This window comes from Anabrus simplex, chromosome 3 (genome assembly GCF_040414725.1).
Source record: "Anabrus simplex isolate iqAnaSimp1 chromosome 3, ASM4041472v1, whole genome shotgun sequence".
Classification (NCBI taxonomy): domain Eukaryota; kingdom Metazoa; phylum Arthropoda; class Insecta; order Orthoptera; family Tettigoniidae; genus Anabrus; species Anabrus simplex.
The window spans coordinates 509,507,956-509,527,237 of NC_090267.1; the positions used below are offsets into that span (position 1 = coordinate 509,507,956).

Consider the following 19,282-nt stretch of genomic DNA (forward strand, 5'->3'; position numbering starts at 1 on the left):
ATTAAAATATACAAACACAAACTAAAACAGAGTCATTTTAATGAAGCTCAGAAAACAATAATATAATGACTAGTAATACTAAACACTACGTTTATATACGATAAAACAAACCACTATCCCTCATAATACGGATGACGAGGTCTGCTGACTGCTCATCATCTCGTAGGATGAGGGAGATGGTACTCAGGAGTTTTAGACTACAGCGCAGATCGGCCAGGTCCACGCAATCCGTAAAGATACGTCCCATGGTAAGATGATCGCCACAAGTACACACCGGAAGGGCAGTAAATATAAGTGCGTTATTATACAGTGGCTGATCCGAAGACGACATAACACCACTGCTTTCCTCTGAGAAGCCCGATGGGAAGTCCTCCATACTTTAGTTTTCCTTTTATCGCTCTCAGCTTATTTGCAAGTGGAGTGAACTGCCACTCCATCTCCCAATGGGACATAACCAAATGTCTTAGCTGGGAACGAATATCACTTGCTGGAACCTAGTAATGCAATGGGTGCCATGTAACAGCCTCCTTGGCAACCATATCAACTAACTCGTTTCCCTTTACACACATGTGGCTTAGGAGCCACATAAACACGATTCTGGTGCCGGCATCCAAACACCCGGCCAGCAGGTCCTGGATCCGCTACATCAGAGGGTACCGAGGGAAACATGTATCAATGGATTGTAGTGAGCTCAAGGAGTCTGTACACCGCAGAAAGTGTTAGCACTCATTGGACAGCGTGTACCGCAAAGCTTCACAGATAGCATAGAGCTATGCTATATATATGTACACACACTACAGACTTCTGGTAAAGGAAAAAAGAAACCTGTTATGGTCGACAATGAATGCACAGCCCACTTTTGTTTCTGCCCTCGAACCATTAGTGTAAATGACGACTGAATCTGGATACCGGCCAACAACAGATAGGAAGATCCTCCATAAATTGAGGGGCCCCGTGTTTCCCTTTGGGCCAGTGTGCAGATCCAGGATTATTTTAGGTCATCATATTATCCACAGAGGTACCCCACTTGGTTGCCTCACAAGACAGGGAACTGAAGGTACATCAAACAATCTGTGACTGTTATCCAAGCATATTCCAACCGGTTGCATTGCTCCAGGATAAGCAGCGTACAGCCGATGGTTTCCATTGTGGAATATGCAAGGATAGCTTGGGTGAAGTGGCATCTATCACAAATTTGCAGCATAGGACAGAAGCATTTGCTGGCACCTCAGGTGTAAAGGTGGCACACCAGATTCAGCGAGCAGGCTAGCAATGGGGCTTGTACGAAAAGCTCCCGTTGCCAACCTAACCCCGCTGTAGTGGATGCTATTCAGTTTCGCAAGGACGCTTTGCCTTGCTGATCCATATGTTGCACCACCGTAGTCTAACCTAGATAAAATATGTGTCCTATAAAATTGGAGGAGCACCATGTGGTCTGCTCCCCAAGTAATGCCGCTAAGAAACTTAAAAATATTAAACTTCTTAGTGCATTGCACTTTTAACTGTCGCACGTGTGGCTCCCATGATAATTTGGTATCGAAAAGGAGCCCAAGGTGTCAACTACAGGAAGAGCAACATTCCGTAAGAAAAGCTCGGGAGTGAAGAATGCGCTTCCACCAAAAGTGTACAACAGAGGTACAACCAAAGCCATGTTCTAAAGTCCACTGGTCCACTCTTCTAATGGCTTGCTGTAATTGTCGCTCTGCGACTGCCATATTGTGCAAGCTATAATGCAGAACAAAATGGTCCACATATAGCGATGGTATTACTGCTGAACCAGCAGCAGCGACAATACAGTTCATGGCAATCCCAACCATGCGTCACCTCGTAATCTGCAAGCCTTCACGCTGAACAGTGGTCGCTTGGCAGGCAAAGGCCCATTGTGGTTGTAGTTTGGTTTAGGAGTGTTTGTAAGGTTAAAATTATACATATTTCATTTTCAAGATGTTTAGCCAAATTGTTTATGGATTTCATTCATTCCTGTGTTGTACATATTTTTCTTGTAGTCCCTCCAGTCCAAGAGCGAGTTGAGAGACTGTAGCGTATTTGTTCTGCATGTCTGTCACCATGTGTGGGACTCTTGAGTCAGCCGCTGCATAGCAAACATTATCAGCGGTAGCAGCATGGAAGAGAACACTGAATATCGGCAGGGGATGGAGGTTTTACTGGAATTAATAGGCAGCGTACGTCAAGGTTACACTGTACATATATTCGCAGGTTTGCAAGTGATTTGATATAATCTGAGGATGTTCTTGTAGAACAAAACATGTCATTCTTTATTCAATAGTATTCCTTTACAGGTATGTTATACTGTTATATGTGCTGTACCATATTTCCTCGTATATTAGAACCCCTTTTCTCTGCTTTTACAGCCGCAAAAAGTAAAGGGGGCTCCAATATGTGATAGCCTCACATTTTGTTCAATGACTTTTGGATATAAAACTATAAATTTTACATGTATCTATTCTACACTATTCTTTAACAAATATATGGTTATATTCCGACTCTTACGGGCTACCTTCGTTGGAAGGCCCCCAAACCCCATGGCACAACAGCCCTGGAAGAGCCTTGGCCTACCAAGCGACCGCTGCTCAGCCCGAAGGCCTGCAGGTTACGAGGGGTCATGTAGTCAGCAAGACAAATCCTCTCGGCCATTATTCCTGGCTCTCAAGACCGGGGCCGCTATCTCACCGTCAAATAGCTCCTCAATTGTAATCACATAGGCTGAGGGGACCTCGAACAAGCCCTCAGATCCAGGTAAAAATCCCTGGCCTGGCCGGAAATCTAACACGGGGCCTCTGGGTAAGAGGCAGGCATGCTACCCCTACACCACGGGGCCGGCTTTCGTTGGAAGGCACTATTCCTAAATTTTAAAATATTGCAATGAGGAAAACATCCACATCCGCCATTTCAATATCCAACTTTGGGCGGCATCAGCGCCCGAAGCAGTGACGTCATCATCGGGCTCATTCGCTCCCTCCAAGCCGCACTAGTCACGGTCGAGCCTAGGTCCGAAGCCAGCCCCCTCTCTATTCACCCGTGGTGGGGCAAGGGCCAAATGGAAAATACAAGAACGATCAACCTGGAATTTTCTATCTCGCCAGGTTTGTGAATGTGTCCAACTTCTGGACTGTTCTGGAATGAGTGGCCCAGGTATGTAACACAGGAGTGACATACCAGTGTAGTTCTAGTCAGGTTCGTTGTTAGTTGAGCATCGTCAGCGAGTTGAGTGCTGGCAGTCGGAGTGAGTTGACAGCCTGTAGAGCATTCGTTCTGTCGCCGCGTGTGGGACTCGAGTCAGCCGCTGTGTAGCGAAAGTTATTTGCGTAAGCGGCGTGAAGAGAACAGTGGGTATCGGCAGGGGATGGAGGTTTTTACTGGAGTGAACAGGCAGTGTAGTCTTCCTGAACTGTGAGACTGACGTGTGCAGGCTGTGAACTGAGGACTGTGACAGCAGTAACAAGAGTAATTGAGATGGAGCACGAACTGTGCAATTATGTGATCTGTAGTACTATGCCGTGTAAGTTGTGATCCTGATATATCCGTGTGTGTCAATGTGTAGGTTAAGTAATTAGATAATAAATTTTAGAAGTTAAACGCTACCAGTTTGTGTGTTCATTTATCTACCCCACCACTTGTAACAATATCATGAAAACAATAAATGATGAACACATGACTTTTAGGCCTAAATGTAATCAGTTTTATTTACTTTTATCACATCATTCATATCTCATTACTACTCTGATGAGATTGACGTCAGGAAGGGCATCCGGTCGTAAAAACTCACTATGAAGGAGTCGTCTCACATCACACTCGACCCTGTAGAGAAAAGGGATAACGTTTGGACATACAGTTTTATTTACCGTATTATGCAATATTAATACAAAAGAACTTAGTGGCAAGTTAACGGTCTGTCAGTTGAGCAGTAGGCCTGCTTTCATTTGAATCATCACCATCTTGTACCACCAATTTTTCTGCTACTGGCATTGTAGTCATCTCCAAAAAATACCTATATTGGCCTAAGTTACAAGATATTAAACAATCATTTTATTAATGATCTCAGCTGCTATATTATTGTCATAGTAACTACCATGAATATAACTAAAGTAAACTCGTGTCCTCATTCCACGGTAGTGCAGTTCTTTTCAGGCATGCCCCCAATGGAGGCGAGCTGAATGTATGATTTTACCACATACCAACCTTTCTGCCATTCTTAAAAATCTGACAGTACCCGAAATGAAACTTGGGCCCCCAAAAATGCGAGCTCATTGTGGTAACCATTGTTACTCTTATTATTACATAAAATCAATTTCATCACAAAGCCCGTATTGGTAAGTATATATTTCTGAAATCCTTTATCAAACATTCCACCTTTACAATACAAATTGTCTGCCTGTATTTTATTATTATATTTCGAGACATGTTTCGTCCTTCTTTAGGACATCTTCAGTCATTAATATACAAGACACTTTAAAATATAGCAAGGGCATTAAAGACACTGAATGTTAACTGAAATTCAAAGTTGAAGGTGTTCAATTAAAATGCGACGTATTATTAAGTCATTACAAGTCATTAATCTCATTTTTTGGTCCGTATTGACTACAGTGATCACATTCAATTTACAAAGTATACATTATTTTATTGTTCACCTATTCAATACCTACAGTACCACTTTTTGTGGTTAAATAATCATAATAGGTTGAAACGTTGTGGACATGTTTCGCCCTTCTTATTGGGCATCATTAGCACATTAGTTAATCTTAAAACAAACAATTTTTTAAAATAAGATTACATTATGTTTATGAAAAATTGAGATGAGATGTTGTGATATAAAAAAATCAAAAATTCTATGATACAGTAGTTAAGAAATTTGACATGGGAAATAAAATTATTGTAGTATATTTTAAAATATTGTCTAAAAAATTGATTGTAATGATAAGAAGTTTTTAAAACCGGCATGTATCTGGAATTGAAATGGATCCTCTTCTTACTGGAAGTCAAAAATATTTGCCGCGATCGCTGCTAAGTAGATCAAAGGATGAATTTTGTTTTAAATTATATATTCCAACTGTTAAATTTAGGTTGAAAAGAAGCAATTGGTGTTCCTTTGTTGGGTTGAATTGATTTAAGATACACTCTGACGTAATCGCTGGAATAGAGTATAAGTTCGAGATTTATCTGTGTTCAATAGTTATGTTGATTTTCACATATATTAGTAGTTTTTCAGATGTTGTAGGAAATCTCGACGGGTGGAGTGTTGTTAAACTGCAAAAGAATAAAAAGACGTATTTAGTGTGTGTGTTTAAAGCGTATGTAATTGTACAGTGTTGTGGATTGCGTAAAACTGGATACTTACTCAAATGCCGTGTGAGTGTCTATCTTGTTTTGTTAGCAGCGTTGGTCTGACTGGAGTTCCTACTTCGCTTATTGTATGGGTGTGACGGAGGGAGGGGGGCGAGTTGAGGGAGGGTAGAACTGGGCGGAGTATTACGTATCGGTATCGGTGTGGGAGGGGGACTATTTGGAGGGGCAATTGTAGGCTTAGTAGTCGGGGGATAAGTGGAGTTGTTGTATTGACACTTTTTTTTAAGTGTTCGTGGGATCTTATTATGCTTTGGAATAACTGTTTTTAATAACTTGGGTGTTAATGTATATAAGGAACTCTTAACCTCCGTGTCGTCGTTAAGGTTGCCATCTTTATTAAATGTTTTGTTTAGAAAAATATAAATATTCTCTAATTCATTTAGCAGTTTCCCCTTGTTAGTAATCCTGATTATTGTAAGATCCTTTTCTATTGAAGTAAAATGGTGACCTGTTTCCTTCATATGCGAAATCATAGCAGAATATTTGTTGTGTTTATCAGCATTGAAATGTTCCATGTATCTTACAACGAAACTTCATCCAGTCTGACCAACGTATGAAAATCCACACTGTGAACATGTTAACCTGTACACTCCTGAGCCTGAATATTTACTGTTATTATTATTATTATTATTATTATTATTATTATTATTATTATTATTATTATTATTATTATTATTATTTATTTTATTATAATTGAAAAATATTTTTTGTGTTGTGTTGGTTGTTTTGAAGGCTATGTTTATGTTATATTTGTTGAAGGTATTAGTAATTTGGTGGATAGTTGGGTTACTGTATGTAAAAATGGCGTATTTATTTCTGTTAGGTTTGTCTGGTATAAGGTTTGTTGAAAACTTGTTTTTAATTTTATGTATTATGCGGTTTACCATTTCGATCTTGTATCCATTAATTTTGGCAAGATTCCTTATGTAATTTAATTCAGTTTTTAAGTTTACAGGGGATAATGGGATTCCTAAAGCTCGGTATATCAGGCTATAAAAGGATGCCTGTTTCTGTGATCCGGGGTATAGTGAGGACTTATTTATGGTTACTGACGAATGTGTAGGTTTTCTGTGTATCTGATACTCAAAGGAGTTATTGGTTCGGGTGACCTTTATATCTAAGAAGTTTAAGGAGCCTTTATCCTCATCTTCTCTTGTAAAATTTACGTTAGGGTTGATGTTAAGTTTTCTAATATTACGTTGCTGTTGGTGACATTCTTATCAATTACTACAAACGTGTCATCCACATACCTTAACCATAAACAAATTTCTTTAATGTCTGTTTTGATTTTTGTGTGCTCTATCATGTCCATGTAGATATCAGCTAGGATGCCCGAAATTGGGTCTCCCATCGCTAGGCCGTTCTGTTTATAGATTTTTTAAATTAAAAGTGAAATAGTTGTTATCTAATGTAAACTTTAATATTGTCATGAATTCGTCGATCTCCATTTTACTGAGGCTACTGTGTTTACAGATGTTATTATAGATAATATTAATAGTGTCTCTGGTCGGAATGTGTGAATACATGTTAACTACGTCAAAGGAGCAAATTGTGTAATGGGGTTGTAGGTTAAAATTATTAAGGGTCTCGCAAAAATCAATTGAATTCTTTAAGGGCTGCTTGTTATTAAATGTGAAGTGTCTTTTGAGGAAGCTATGAATGTATTTCGAAATTTTATAGGTTGGACTGTTACGGCAGTTAATGATGGGACGTATTGGGATATCCTTCTTGTGTATTTTAGGAAGGGCTCTTGCTACAGGGAGACCGGGATTCATGTTTGTGAGCCTTTGTTGTTCCTGATCGTTAAAAAGAAATGTTGATTTTTTTTTTTTAGTAGTGCCTTTAGGTTACTTTGTATTCTTGCTATCGGGTCCTTATTAACTATCGTGTAATTATTATTATTATTATTATTAAGAAAATCTTCTGTTTTTTTAAATATATGTATCTTTATCTAGTAGAACTATTGAGCCTCCTTTATCAGCTTTGGTTACAATGATGATATCTATTTTGGTTTTCATGTTCTGTATTAATGTATGTTGTTCAGGGTCAAATTTATTGTTCAGGTCTTCCGCTAACCTTGGAAGTTTTTTTCTTTAAATCTGTTCTTATGTCGTTTTGTACTTCACAAGGTAGTTTCGAAATGTTGGTTTCTATTTCGGCTATTGTGTTTATAATACCGACCTCTTTATTTGAGAACTGTATGTTTGTCAAATTTGTTACTATAGGAGTGTTAGTATGCGATGGGTTTGTTGTTTGTCTGTTTTCAGCTTAGATTGTTGTGTTTGGGTTAATCTTAGTTGCGTTAGTTTGTTGTCTACATGTTGTTGGAATGATTTCCATTCCAGTGGGACTAGTTCTTGGGCTACTATTAAATGTGTTCTCTCTAACTGAAGGTTCAATTGGGCTTTCTTTTCGTACTTTATTTTGATTTCATTCTTCAACCAGATGTCATTTACTCTGTTTTGAACTTTGTGTGCGGTTGCATTGTTTAAATTCTTTCTTTGTATCGATTTTAAGAATTTCGGAATCAATTTCAATTTCAGACAGTTTTTTAGAAAAGCTACATCTTTGTTTAATTTACATATTTTTGTTTTAAGATTAAGAAATTTGTACATTTGGTATTTTGCCTGGTTGGCTACTACATTACAAGTCATTAATCTCATTTCAATGCTGATAAACACAACAAATATTCCGCTATGATTTCGCATATGAAGGAAACAGGTCACCATTTTACTTCAATAGAAAAGGATCTTACAATAATCAGGATTACTAACAAGGGGAAACTGCTAAATGAATTAGAGAATATTTATATTTTTCTAGACAAAACATTTAATAAAGATGGCAACCTTAACGACGACACGGAGGTTAAGAGTTCCTTATATACATTAACGCCCAAGTTATTAAAAACAGTTATTCCAAAGCATAATAAGATCCCACGAACACTTAAAAAAAGTGTCAATTCAATAACTCCACTTATCCCCCCGACTACTAAGCCTACAATTGCCCCTCCAAATAGTCCCCCTCCCACACCGATACCGATACGTAATACTCCGCCCAGTTCTACCCTCCCTCAACTCGCCCCTCTCCCTCCGTCACACCCATACAATACGCGAAGTAGGAACTCCAGTCAGACCAAAGCTGCTAACAAAACAAGATAGACACTCACACGGCATTTGAGTAAGTATCCAGTTTTACGCAATCCACAACACTGTACAATTATATACACTTTAAACACACACACTAAATACGTCTTTTTATTCTTTTCTTCTTCTTCTTCTTCATGTGCCATGTCCTCGCAGAACGTTGGCGATCATTAGCATGATCTGTTGTTTGTTCATAGCTGTTCTGAACAGAGTAAGCTTTGTCACCCCAAATCACTGGCTCAAGTTGCCGAGCCATGATGTCCTACTTCTCCCCGGACCACGCTTTCCATTAATTTTCCCTTGGAGTATTACTTGCAGAAGGTGGTATTTAGAGTTCCGCATCATATGACCAAAGTATTCTAGTTTCCTTCTCTTGATGGTAGTGAGAATTTCTGGTTCTTTGTTCATACGGTGCAAAACGTCTATATTGGTCATTTTAGCTGTCCAAGGTATCTTAAGCATCCTTCGGTACGTCCACATTTCAAATGCTTGCAATCTCTTGCACATGGTCTCAGTTAGTGTCCATGCCTCAACGCCGTACAACAGAATGCTGAAAACGTAGCACCGGAGTAGTCGTGTCCGTAGTGAAATGGAAAGGTCACGGCTTGTCAAAAGTTTCCTAAGTCTCTGAAAAGAAGTTCTGGCCTGCTCAATTCTGCATCGGATCTCGTGAGTAAGGTCCCAGTCATCATTGATGTGACATCCCAGGTATTTAAATGTTGCCACTCTCGCGATCTGTTCCTTCGCTGTTGTGAGATTACCTCGAATGCCATCTTCATTCCTACTTATAACCATCCACTTGGTCTTCTCTACATTAAGCTTCAAGCCCATTGCGCTGCTGGCTTCAGTGACAGCATTAAGTAGTTCCTGTAGATCCTGGAGATTGGTTGCAAGTAGCACAGTGTCATCGGCGTACCTGATGTTATTTATGATGAAACCATTAACCACAATTCCTTGAGTCTTTCCGTAAAGAGCATCTCGAAAAATCTTTTCTGAATAGATGTTGAAAAGCATGGGGGAAAGAATACAGCCTTGGCGAACTCCTTTCATAATTGAGACTTCTTCCGAGACACGACCATCAACTCTTATGCCAGCACACTGGTTCTTTTGCAGTTTAACAACACTCTACCCGTCGAGATTTCCTACAACATCTGAAAAACTACTAATACATGTGAAAATCAACATAACTATCGAACACAGATAAATCTCGAACTTATACTCTATTCCAGCGATTACGTCAGAGTGTATCTTAAATCAATTCAACCCAACAAAGTACACCCTACCGGGCTTCGAATGGATGACCCACGCATAAGAATGCCTCCACGTAACGGGGTAAACACCCACGGATGAGATTGGATTGAAGAGCGGGTCGAATTGCTTAACGAGCTTCGAACCGCTCCCCTTCCTACCTTCTGTGCCGGCCCGGCAGCCTGAGCACTTGGGGAAGTGGTACGTTCGAAAGGAAAAAAAAACTAATATTTAAGATGGAGCCTTATGTCTATAATATGAAAGTAGGATCTCTGGGTTCAAATGCCTATTGGATACTGCTTAACACTGCTACAAATGACAAGAACCATAAAATAGGGGTTACGAATACAAATTTATTCAAAATGACAATAAAAAAAAGTTGACACCGCTCTATACAATGACTCTCCACATATGGGAGGAAAAGAAAATAATAATCATTTTAAAGTACGAATCGCCCATGGGCGTCGTCTGCATAACGGTATGATTGAGGTTTTGCGACTTGCTATCGTTCATTTTCCCTCATTAATTCATACCGTTCATGAAATTTGTACATTATTCTGTCGATCACACCGTGAGATGACCTGATGTCCCTATTCACAAATATTACTAGCTGTTCTAAGCACGAACATAACCGGGGCCTACACTACATAATATCATATTAAAAGACACATTTGCATAATGCACAAACAGACACAAATACCATTTTTGCTAAACCCCGGACTCCTCATCTATCACCAAGACCAAACAACGTGCACATAGGTTCTGTTTGAACTCAAAAATATGTGCACATAATTACGAAACATACACAGATATATGGATATATACACTTCATCCACAAAGGAGAGCCATTCCTAGAAAAGAAACAGCATGGTTATCACTGTCTCCGGCCCAAAGCGCAAGCTTGGAGCAGCTCGCTCAAGGGCGCCACCATCATCCGGGGTCGAACTGGCCGACTCCCGACCGAGAGGTGCTGTGGGTTTCTGTAGATCCCTAGAATAGTTACTCTCATATCGCCGGATATCGGGGGGATCCCTACTCATTTATTAAATACCTTTAAAAGAAGTTACCGTGATATTATCATTATACAAGTATTCTTAGCTAAGCCATTTAACCCAAACAAAAGAACGCGGGCAGACCCGGGCTCCAAGCCCTAACACAATGGGAGACGGAATCCTTTTGTCACGAGGGCGAGAGCTAGACATTCACAAAAAAAAGGAAGGCCGGCCATTCACTTCGCACGGCCATTCAGATTCTTCTCTCCCTCAAACGTTCACCCTCTCGTCTCGGGGACACATCCATGGCCCATTTCATTTGCTTATTTATATTATCGTGGAATTCCCATAAAATACTCTTTTATTCTCTCTCATTATTATCGCTGAGCGCCGACTATGGGCACAATCACTTCTAACTCATTTCATCGTAAATTACTCGGGCATTCGGCCCTCTCACTATGTCTCATATCGCGTATCTTCTTCCCTTGGGCATATGGCTCTCATGGCTCCTCGTTCATACCACATAAATACACTTATATTTAGACCTTCTGACCAAATATTAGGGACTCCCGCCCCTGGGTCTCGCCCCGGCTATAGATAAAAAAACACTCCAAACCATTATGGCCAATTAATCAAAAATCACGGGAGACTTGCACATGGTTCCACACACTTATCTAAATCACACAACATGTACCTCTCCCGGTCGGGATTTCTTCTTTCTTGCTGTCCATGCACGGATTATATCTGTAAGCTAGGCATGCATTGTCTGACTGACCCATGAGTTTCCCTGGCATATCCGACAACCACGTGGGACAGTGACTACCAACATTTCGACATGTTTCCCTGCTTGCCAGCACTATTGTTCCATCAACCCCTACGGGAAACTCAAATATTCTCCTAACCTTGTTCCCATCTTTGCTAGGACATTCTACATATTACTAAAAATATAACCCTCACGATAAGCTAATCATTAAGAAAGAAATATGAGTCGTCCGGGAATTTAGCTCCCTTGAATTTTACTTCAACATTATAAAAATCAATAAAATTTCCATCTAGGACATGCATTAACTTACAACATTTTGATATTTACAAAAGAACGCTAATCCTATCCCCGGGTTATGTCATGCTTAGAAATTAAATTTGGACATCACTCATCTGTTTGGTGGCCGTTGTTTCTCCTGCCACGGGAGACCCATGGTGAAGTTCTTAGTACTCCATGACCACTCGGTAGGTGGCGGGCGTACAGTCCTTCATCCCTGGTCCATACAAGTCCGACATCCTGGGGAACTCGTCACAGCTGAAATCTTACAGTAATCCAAGTGGGTAACACTTTTACACTCGTCACACGTCCTCTATTTCAGAGTTTACACCCACGAATAAAACGGTCTTTCAAACCACGGCGGGCGCGTTCACAGTAAAAATCGGGTGGCTCACGAGACTCGAGCCCCTGATTCAAAGTAACACTTTGGGTGATACCAAATTATGAATTTCACTGACTCATTAAACCGGCAGTTTCTCAGCCGTATTCTGCTACCTGTTACAAGTGACTATTCTCATTTTGGTTCCGTATTGAAGTTGACGTATGTCTCAAGTGTTATTACAATATTATAAGTCCACCTGTTCAATACAATACAATATGATCCACTATTTCATATGGTCAAATGTTTTTTATACATAATACATAAAAAACATTTATACATAATACATAAAAAACATTTGACCATATGAAATAGTGGATCATATTGTATTGTATTGAACAGGTGGACTTATAATATTGTAATAACACTTGAGACATACATTCTGCTACCTGTTCGTAAATTATGCTCGCGGTTTTTACTAGTTTGACACGCAGCACAGAAACAATACCTAGGCTCGTTTGGCCTCCCGTTCACTACACAAAGGCTTTTGGACACAATAACACTTCTTTGTACGCGGTCAGGGGTTTCTGACTGTAACTGGAGCACCGCGGGACACAGTGTCCGTCTCACGACCGTAAAAGAACAACTGTCTCTGCAATGGCCTGCTCGGCCTATATTATCTTGCCCGCCGGAAGCTTGGGGGCGTCAACGTTCACGGTTCATTAAGAACAAGAGCTCCTTTCGTACCAAGAATTGACGATATCTAAATATTGCATCTTGTAGCCCTCTGTCTCCTCTTTCATTTGAGCCAGGCGTGCTGGACCTACGATCAGCAGTTTTTATGTAATTTGCTTCCCGCCTTTGATTAATTCATAGCGTCCTTTGGAGGGTGGAGTTATCTTTTAAGCGCGATTCTTGGCTTGGGTGACGCCGCTGTATCCACATGTGTTAGCGATATATTACATCTGGACAGCTGGTGACCTCATTTCTTCCCCCGCATAAGTTATTACATATTTTTAGTCTGGAGAACGCAGAAAATTCCGCTCTATTCAATGGTGTATCTCGCATAATTTTCCTATGTCTGGATTAAAATATCATTCCATTGTTTACGCGCCAAAGTCCGACGTTGGCACCCGTGACACGTGCATAAAAAACCGGAAGTTCCTTATGTTCGTTTGGAACTCTGGGAAGCTAAGCCCCACCTCGGGGCGTATCTGACTACTCCAGCATCGCGTCCCCTTCTATCTCTCTCTGCAAGTTGAGAGCGTATTTCCGCGGGGGCTTGGCTCTTGCTTTGTTTGGCAAGTGCTCTTTTCGCGGGTTCCATTCTGGCAGGACGCCGCTCGATCCCCTTCGCCCATACTGCTACCAATGACGCGACCTTCAGGAGTAATTTTAATGGAGTAGAAAGGCCCATATCATTCCCATGAGCTGTACAGGACACTGTACGGTTTCAAAAGGAACACCAACTGCTTCTTTTCAACCTAAATTTAACAGTTGGAATATATAATTTAAAACAAAATTCATCCTTTGATCTACTTAGCAGCGATCGCGGCAAATATTTTTGACTTCCAGTAAGAAGAGGATCCATTTCAATTCCAGATACATGCCGATTTTAAAAACTTCTTATCATTACAATCAATTTTTTAGACAATATTTTAAAATATACTACAATAATTTTATTTCCCATGTCAAATTTCTTAACTACTGTATCATAGAATTATTTATTTTTTTATATCACAACATATCTCAACTCAATTTTTCATAAACATAATGTAATCTTATTTTAAAAAATTGTTTGTTTTAAGATTAACTAATGTGCTGATGATGCCCAATAAGAAGGGCGAAACATGTCCACAACTTTTCAACCTTTTATGATTATTTAACCACAAAATGTGGTACTGTAGGTATTGAATAGGTGAACAATAAATGTATACTTTGTAAATTGAATGTGATCATAAAGTCATGTCGTGAAAACCATAAAATTGTATCTTAAAAAATAGAACAAATTGTATATAATTGACTGAAGATGTCCTAAAGGAGGATGAAGCATACCTTGAAATATAACACTCTTACCTTAAAAATACAGACAGACAATTTGTACAGGTTAAGTGTTTGATAAAGGATTTCACAAGTATACATCATTCTTAACTACAAAACACAGACATATCGCGTGACTGATGCGTGCTTGCAACACACAGGTTGGACATTCTAAAATGTTCATCTATTTGCTTAAAGTCATCAGAGCTGCAGAGCTGGACATTTTGCAACTACGAAACACAAACACACCGAATAACTCTGATCCATGTTTTTACCGCGCGAGTCGGGCGGACGAAAATATTCACTAATTTGTATGATGTTATCGGAGCTGCAGTATGGCCTGTACCTCACTGAAGCTGAATCCTTGTGCTTTTCGGATGAATCACGTTGGGGGGATCTTATACGAGAGTTTTCTATTTTTTTTCTTAGTCTCGAAAACCAGGGGTTCTATACATGTGAAAATAAAGTAATTAGTGTTTTTGACAGACTGAAAAGCTTTATATTTACATTTGGAAGACTTTGGGAGGTAATCCAAACTTAAAAATAAGTTGCACATGACAATATGTTTATGATAGTTTGTGTTATGGTAATTTCTGCTCTTCCCTGAAAGCACCTTGATGAAAGAAACCAAGCTAAGGAACTGAGAAGAATACTATCGACCAAATTTAAAAACACAAAAATGTTGGAAATATCTGGCTGGACAAATAGTACATCTTTTTTGGGAAGATTTAACAGAAAATAGAGAAAACTGCTTCCTGCATAATTAACACAATACTTCTAAGATTTCAAAAAAAACCATATTTGAAAAGTAAGTTATTTCTTGAAAATTCCTCACTGAAGTAATATTAATTCTTAACTTCCTTTATTTAACCCTTTATCCACCAGCATCGTACGTGGCAGACATTTCCTATAACGTGAAGGCCTAATCAGCATTTTTTTATTTTGTACGTAATATTATGTAAATAATATGGATGGTTGGGTGTTTTGAAGGTAATGCTTTAATGTTTCTATATTACACTTTCTATACATGTTCAGTATTTTATAAATCTATATAAATAAAATCGCAATGACCGTGTGTCTGTACATTGACTATTTAGGCAAAATTTTCATTCAGTTATACGTTTCAGGTGTAATAATGACCAACTGCAGATTTTTTAGGTTTGATGTCTGTTTCTTTGTATATCTGTTTGAGTTCTTAAAACTTGAAAACTACTGGATATATTTCTCTCAAACTTCATACTTAAGATACACCTGTCCTTGGGTAGATTTTAGGGCCAATATTGTTTCTAAATCCCTGAACTGTCCGGAGGTTTATACAAAACCAAAACCGTGATTTTGTACTCCTACTAAATATACACAACCAAACATAATCGAAATCTACCTGCCTTAGTGGAAATCAATTTGCAACATTTCAATACGAGGATTAATAAGGGAGATATCATTAACAGACCACTTTTTACACTAAGTTTGAACGGACTTAGCCTAAAAGTGAGTCCGTGAAAAGCATATTTCTTACAACTGCAAAACTACTAGAAATATTTTAATCAAACTTCATATTTAGCATCCCCTGTCCAAAGGTAGCTTTTAAGGTCCATAGTATTTCAAATACACGGAGTGGACTGGGGGTTTATAGGAAACCAAAACAGTGATTTTACTCTCCCACAAAATATACCAGACCAACCTTGATGGATAAAGGAGATATGATCGTAATGATCATGAATATGTACACTGATGAAATTTTCATTCAGTTATCTGTTTTTGACTGCCTGCTGCCATTTCTTGATGGATACAGTACTTTTGTATCCATCTCTTAGCACAGGCCAGAGTAAAGTGTAGCTTTCACCGAAGTTCCAGTCTCATCCATGGCTGTGACAATATGGAAGCTGCTGAGGTATGGGTGGTGCTGAGTAATGGCATTCAGAGCACGACTAGTGCATCTGAGTGTTATGAAAGGTGTTGCTCATAGGGTCAGTCCTGCTGCAATAGCACTTTCTGACCCAGTGAGGAAAGCAATGGCAAACTACCTCACTCCTCGTCTTGCCTAGTACGCCTCATTTTGGTGCTGCCCATTGGTTTTTGCAGTTTTCTTATAACCGTATAACCTTTGGTGGTGCTATTTTAAGATCCAACCAGCCTCTGGGCTGATGACCTAACAGACAGACACATCTGTTTTTGGTGTAATAACGACCATCTGCATTTTTTTTTTTTTTTTTTTTTTTTGCCTTGGTGTCTGTCCGAGTTCTAATAACTTGAAAACTACTGGATATAGTTCTACCAAACTTCATATTTAGAATCCACCTCTCTGAGGATGGTTGCCTAGTTGTACTTCCTCTTAAAACAATAATCACCACCACCAATCATCCACCTCTCCTTGGGTAGGTTTTAGGGCTAATACATTCACAACCAAACTTAAATGAAATCTACCTGCCTTAATGGAAATCAATTTCTAAAACTTTTTTCTTATATGCATCCTTTCGATACTGATTTATAAGGCAGTCTAAGTTCGATCAGACTTTTTTTAGCTTTTTTCGTCAATTTGTTTGTTTGGCGAGTTCTTATAACTGGGAAACTATATATTACTACCAAACTTTATGTCTGCCCTTGGGTACGTATTAGGATCAATATTATTTCTAAATCCTGGATTGGTTTAGCAATTTATAGGAAGTCAAAACAATGCTTTTACCCTCCCACAAAATATACATGATCAACCTTAATGGAAAACTACCAGCCTTATTGGAAATCAATTTCTAAAAATGTTTTTTCCCATGTGCACCTTTTCAATAGGATAACAAGGGAGTTATCACTAATGGACTGTTTTACAGGCTGCCATGTCATTTCAAGTTGGGTTAAATGGTTTAACCAAAGAGCCATTTTACTTTTCGATAGAACAGATAATAAGGAATGTTATCGTCAACGATTGGTTTCATGAGTCTTCAGCCAGAGCGCCACTCCCGGTTTCAGATGAACAACAATATGTAACCGAGAAGTAGGGAGAATTACACACAACTTCGGACCAGGAACTGTATCGTTCAATAAACTCCATAATCTATCCCATTCTGTATCCACTTTGTTCAGCTTTATCGTACTTCACGTTACTGCGACGTGCTTTCGTAGGAGAATATCAGTTTAACATGCCATAATAAACGTTTGAATACAGGCATGTAACCTAGCATAAATTCGTGCTGATGATTGATGTTTGTTGTTTAAAGGGGCCTAATATCTAGGTCATCTGCCCCTAATGGTACGAAATGAGACAAGACGACATGACAAATTAAAAACCCAAAATCCTCCACTGACCACAATTCAAAACGTGAGGATGAAGAATGAATGGATGGATGGATATGAATTTGGGAAACTTGGGAAAAAATTCTGGATATCCAATCAATAGGACATTGGCCTCTTTTGACAGAACTACCAACATCTGGTTAATCGCACATTGACAGTTAAATTTCTATAAATTTCATCATAATTTAGTATGATTGTAATAATTCTGTTACTTTTCCCATAATTATACAAATAATAATGTTACTGGTTTTACGTCCCACTAAATACTTCAAGGAGGTTGAGGTGCGAGAATGTTATTGCGTAAGAGTTCTTTTGTGTGTCAGTATATCTACCGGCATAAGGCCAACGTATATGAGCACCTTCAAACTCCACTGGACTGAGCCAGGATCAAAGAGCCTTCCATCTTTCTATAGGTGTACCAGCAGTTTCCAGCAGACTCTGCAGACAATTTATCATGTTGTTCATTAATGTACTTAAACATTTTGAGATAATGAAATAATACACATGAAATGTTGTGATAATAGAATGTAATATTACATGTACAAACACTTGAAAATACATCACAAATAGAATTACTTTTTTTTTTTTTTTTTCTACAGTTTGGTAACCATTTGAACTTTGTCATCCATTTCCCTTGACCAGCTCCCGCCAGGCTGGGATGTTTACGGCACCTTTCCATCTTCCTCTATCCAACACCATTGTTCTTCCGTAACTGTATCCCAATCAAGATTTCTTCTAGTTATACTATTCTTGATGGTTTTCAACTACCTTAGTCTGGGTCTCGCTCTTACCCTCCTTCCTTCTATCTGTGTCTCCATCATCCACTTCAGCATCCTTCCCTCTTCCATCCTCTTAATCTGTTTAAATCATCCAAGTTTATCCTTCTCCATTCTGTCATAACACTTTTCCACTCTGACATCCTAATTTTTTACTCTGTCCTTTCTTGTCTTTCCTTTCATACTTCATAAAAACATTTCACTGGCCTGTACTTGTCAGTGTCCAGGTCTCCGCTGCAGTAGTACATCTTATACATCACCTCTTTATGCTTCACTGGTACTTCCTTCATGCCAGGTTTCTCACACTCCGGTAGGACGATATCCCTGCTGAATCCTTTTTTACTGATCTCCATCTCCAGACTTACATCCTGCATCAGTCAGCTTCCCAAGAATTTAAATCTCTTCACAATTTCAAGGTTTTTCCCCATTATTTTTATAATTCCTTTCCCTTTCCTTTCTCTTCTAGTTAACACCACTGCCTTACTCTTTCCACAATGATTTTCATTCCATAGTTTTCAATATCTCACTCAACATGTTCAGTTGCCTTGTACTACCCCTCTGCTTGCTCTCCACACCATTGTATCATCTGCAAACAGCTCCCTGTCCTGATATTTTACCTTTGTCTCCTTAACAATTTCGTTCATAACCATTATGAATATCACTGGTGACAATAGTTCCTTGTTCTAGACCTGTTTCATTCCACAACCACTTTGTCCTGCTCGCATGTGTCTGGAAACTGCTGCAACATGTATCATGTTCAATAATGTACTTACAATGTTTCAAGGTAATGTAAAAATAATTATGAACTGTTGTGATAACAGAATGTAATATTATAATAAACACTTCAATATACATTACAAATTGAAATAATTACATTTGCCTGCACATATTCCATCATTTGTTTCCAAATCTTCTCTGTTGCATTACTTTCCACACCTCTGCTCTCGATACACTTTCGTAAGCCTTTTCTAAATCAATGAATGTCCTCTACGTTCCCAGTGTTTTTGTACTGTCTCATACTGTATATTGGGTCTAGTGTTAATGTTCCATTTTGATTCTTTTTGTAATTTCCTTCC

At 38.9% G+C, this 19,282-nt stretch overlaps 1 protein-coding gene across 9 annotated transcripts in view; it reads right to left on the reverse strand.

Annotated features, from left to right (window-relative positions):
* LOC136866602 (serine/threonine-protein kinase GA29083) overlaps positions 1-19,282 on the reverse strand; it is a 351,399-nt gene that overhangs the window by 103,060 nt on the left and 229,057 nt on the right. The window contains exon 10 of one of the 9 annotated variants that reach the window (XM_067143722.2): positions 3,684-3,819. The exons of the other annotated variants lie outside the window; for them this stretch is intronic. Coding sequence (XP_066999823.1) covers positions 3,808-3,819 — 12 coding nt within the window. The 3' untranslated portion in view covers positions 3,684-3,807. Of the gene's footprint in view, positions 1-3,683; positions 3,820-19,282 lie in introns of those variants that run through there. 9 annotated transcript variants of the gene reach the window in all.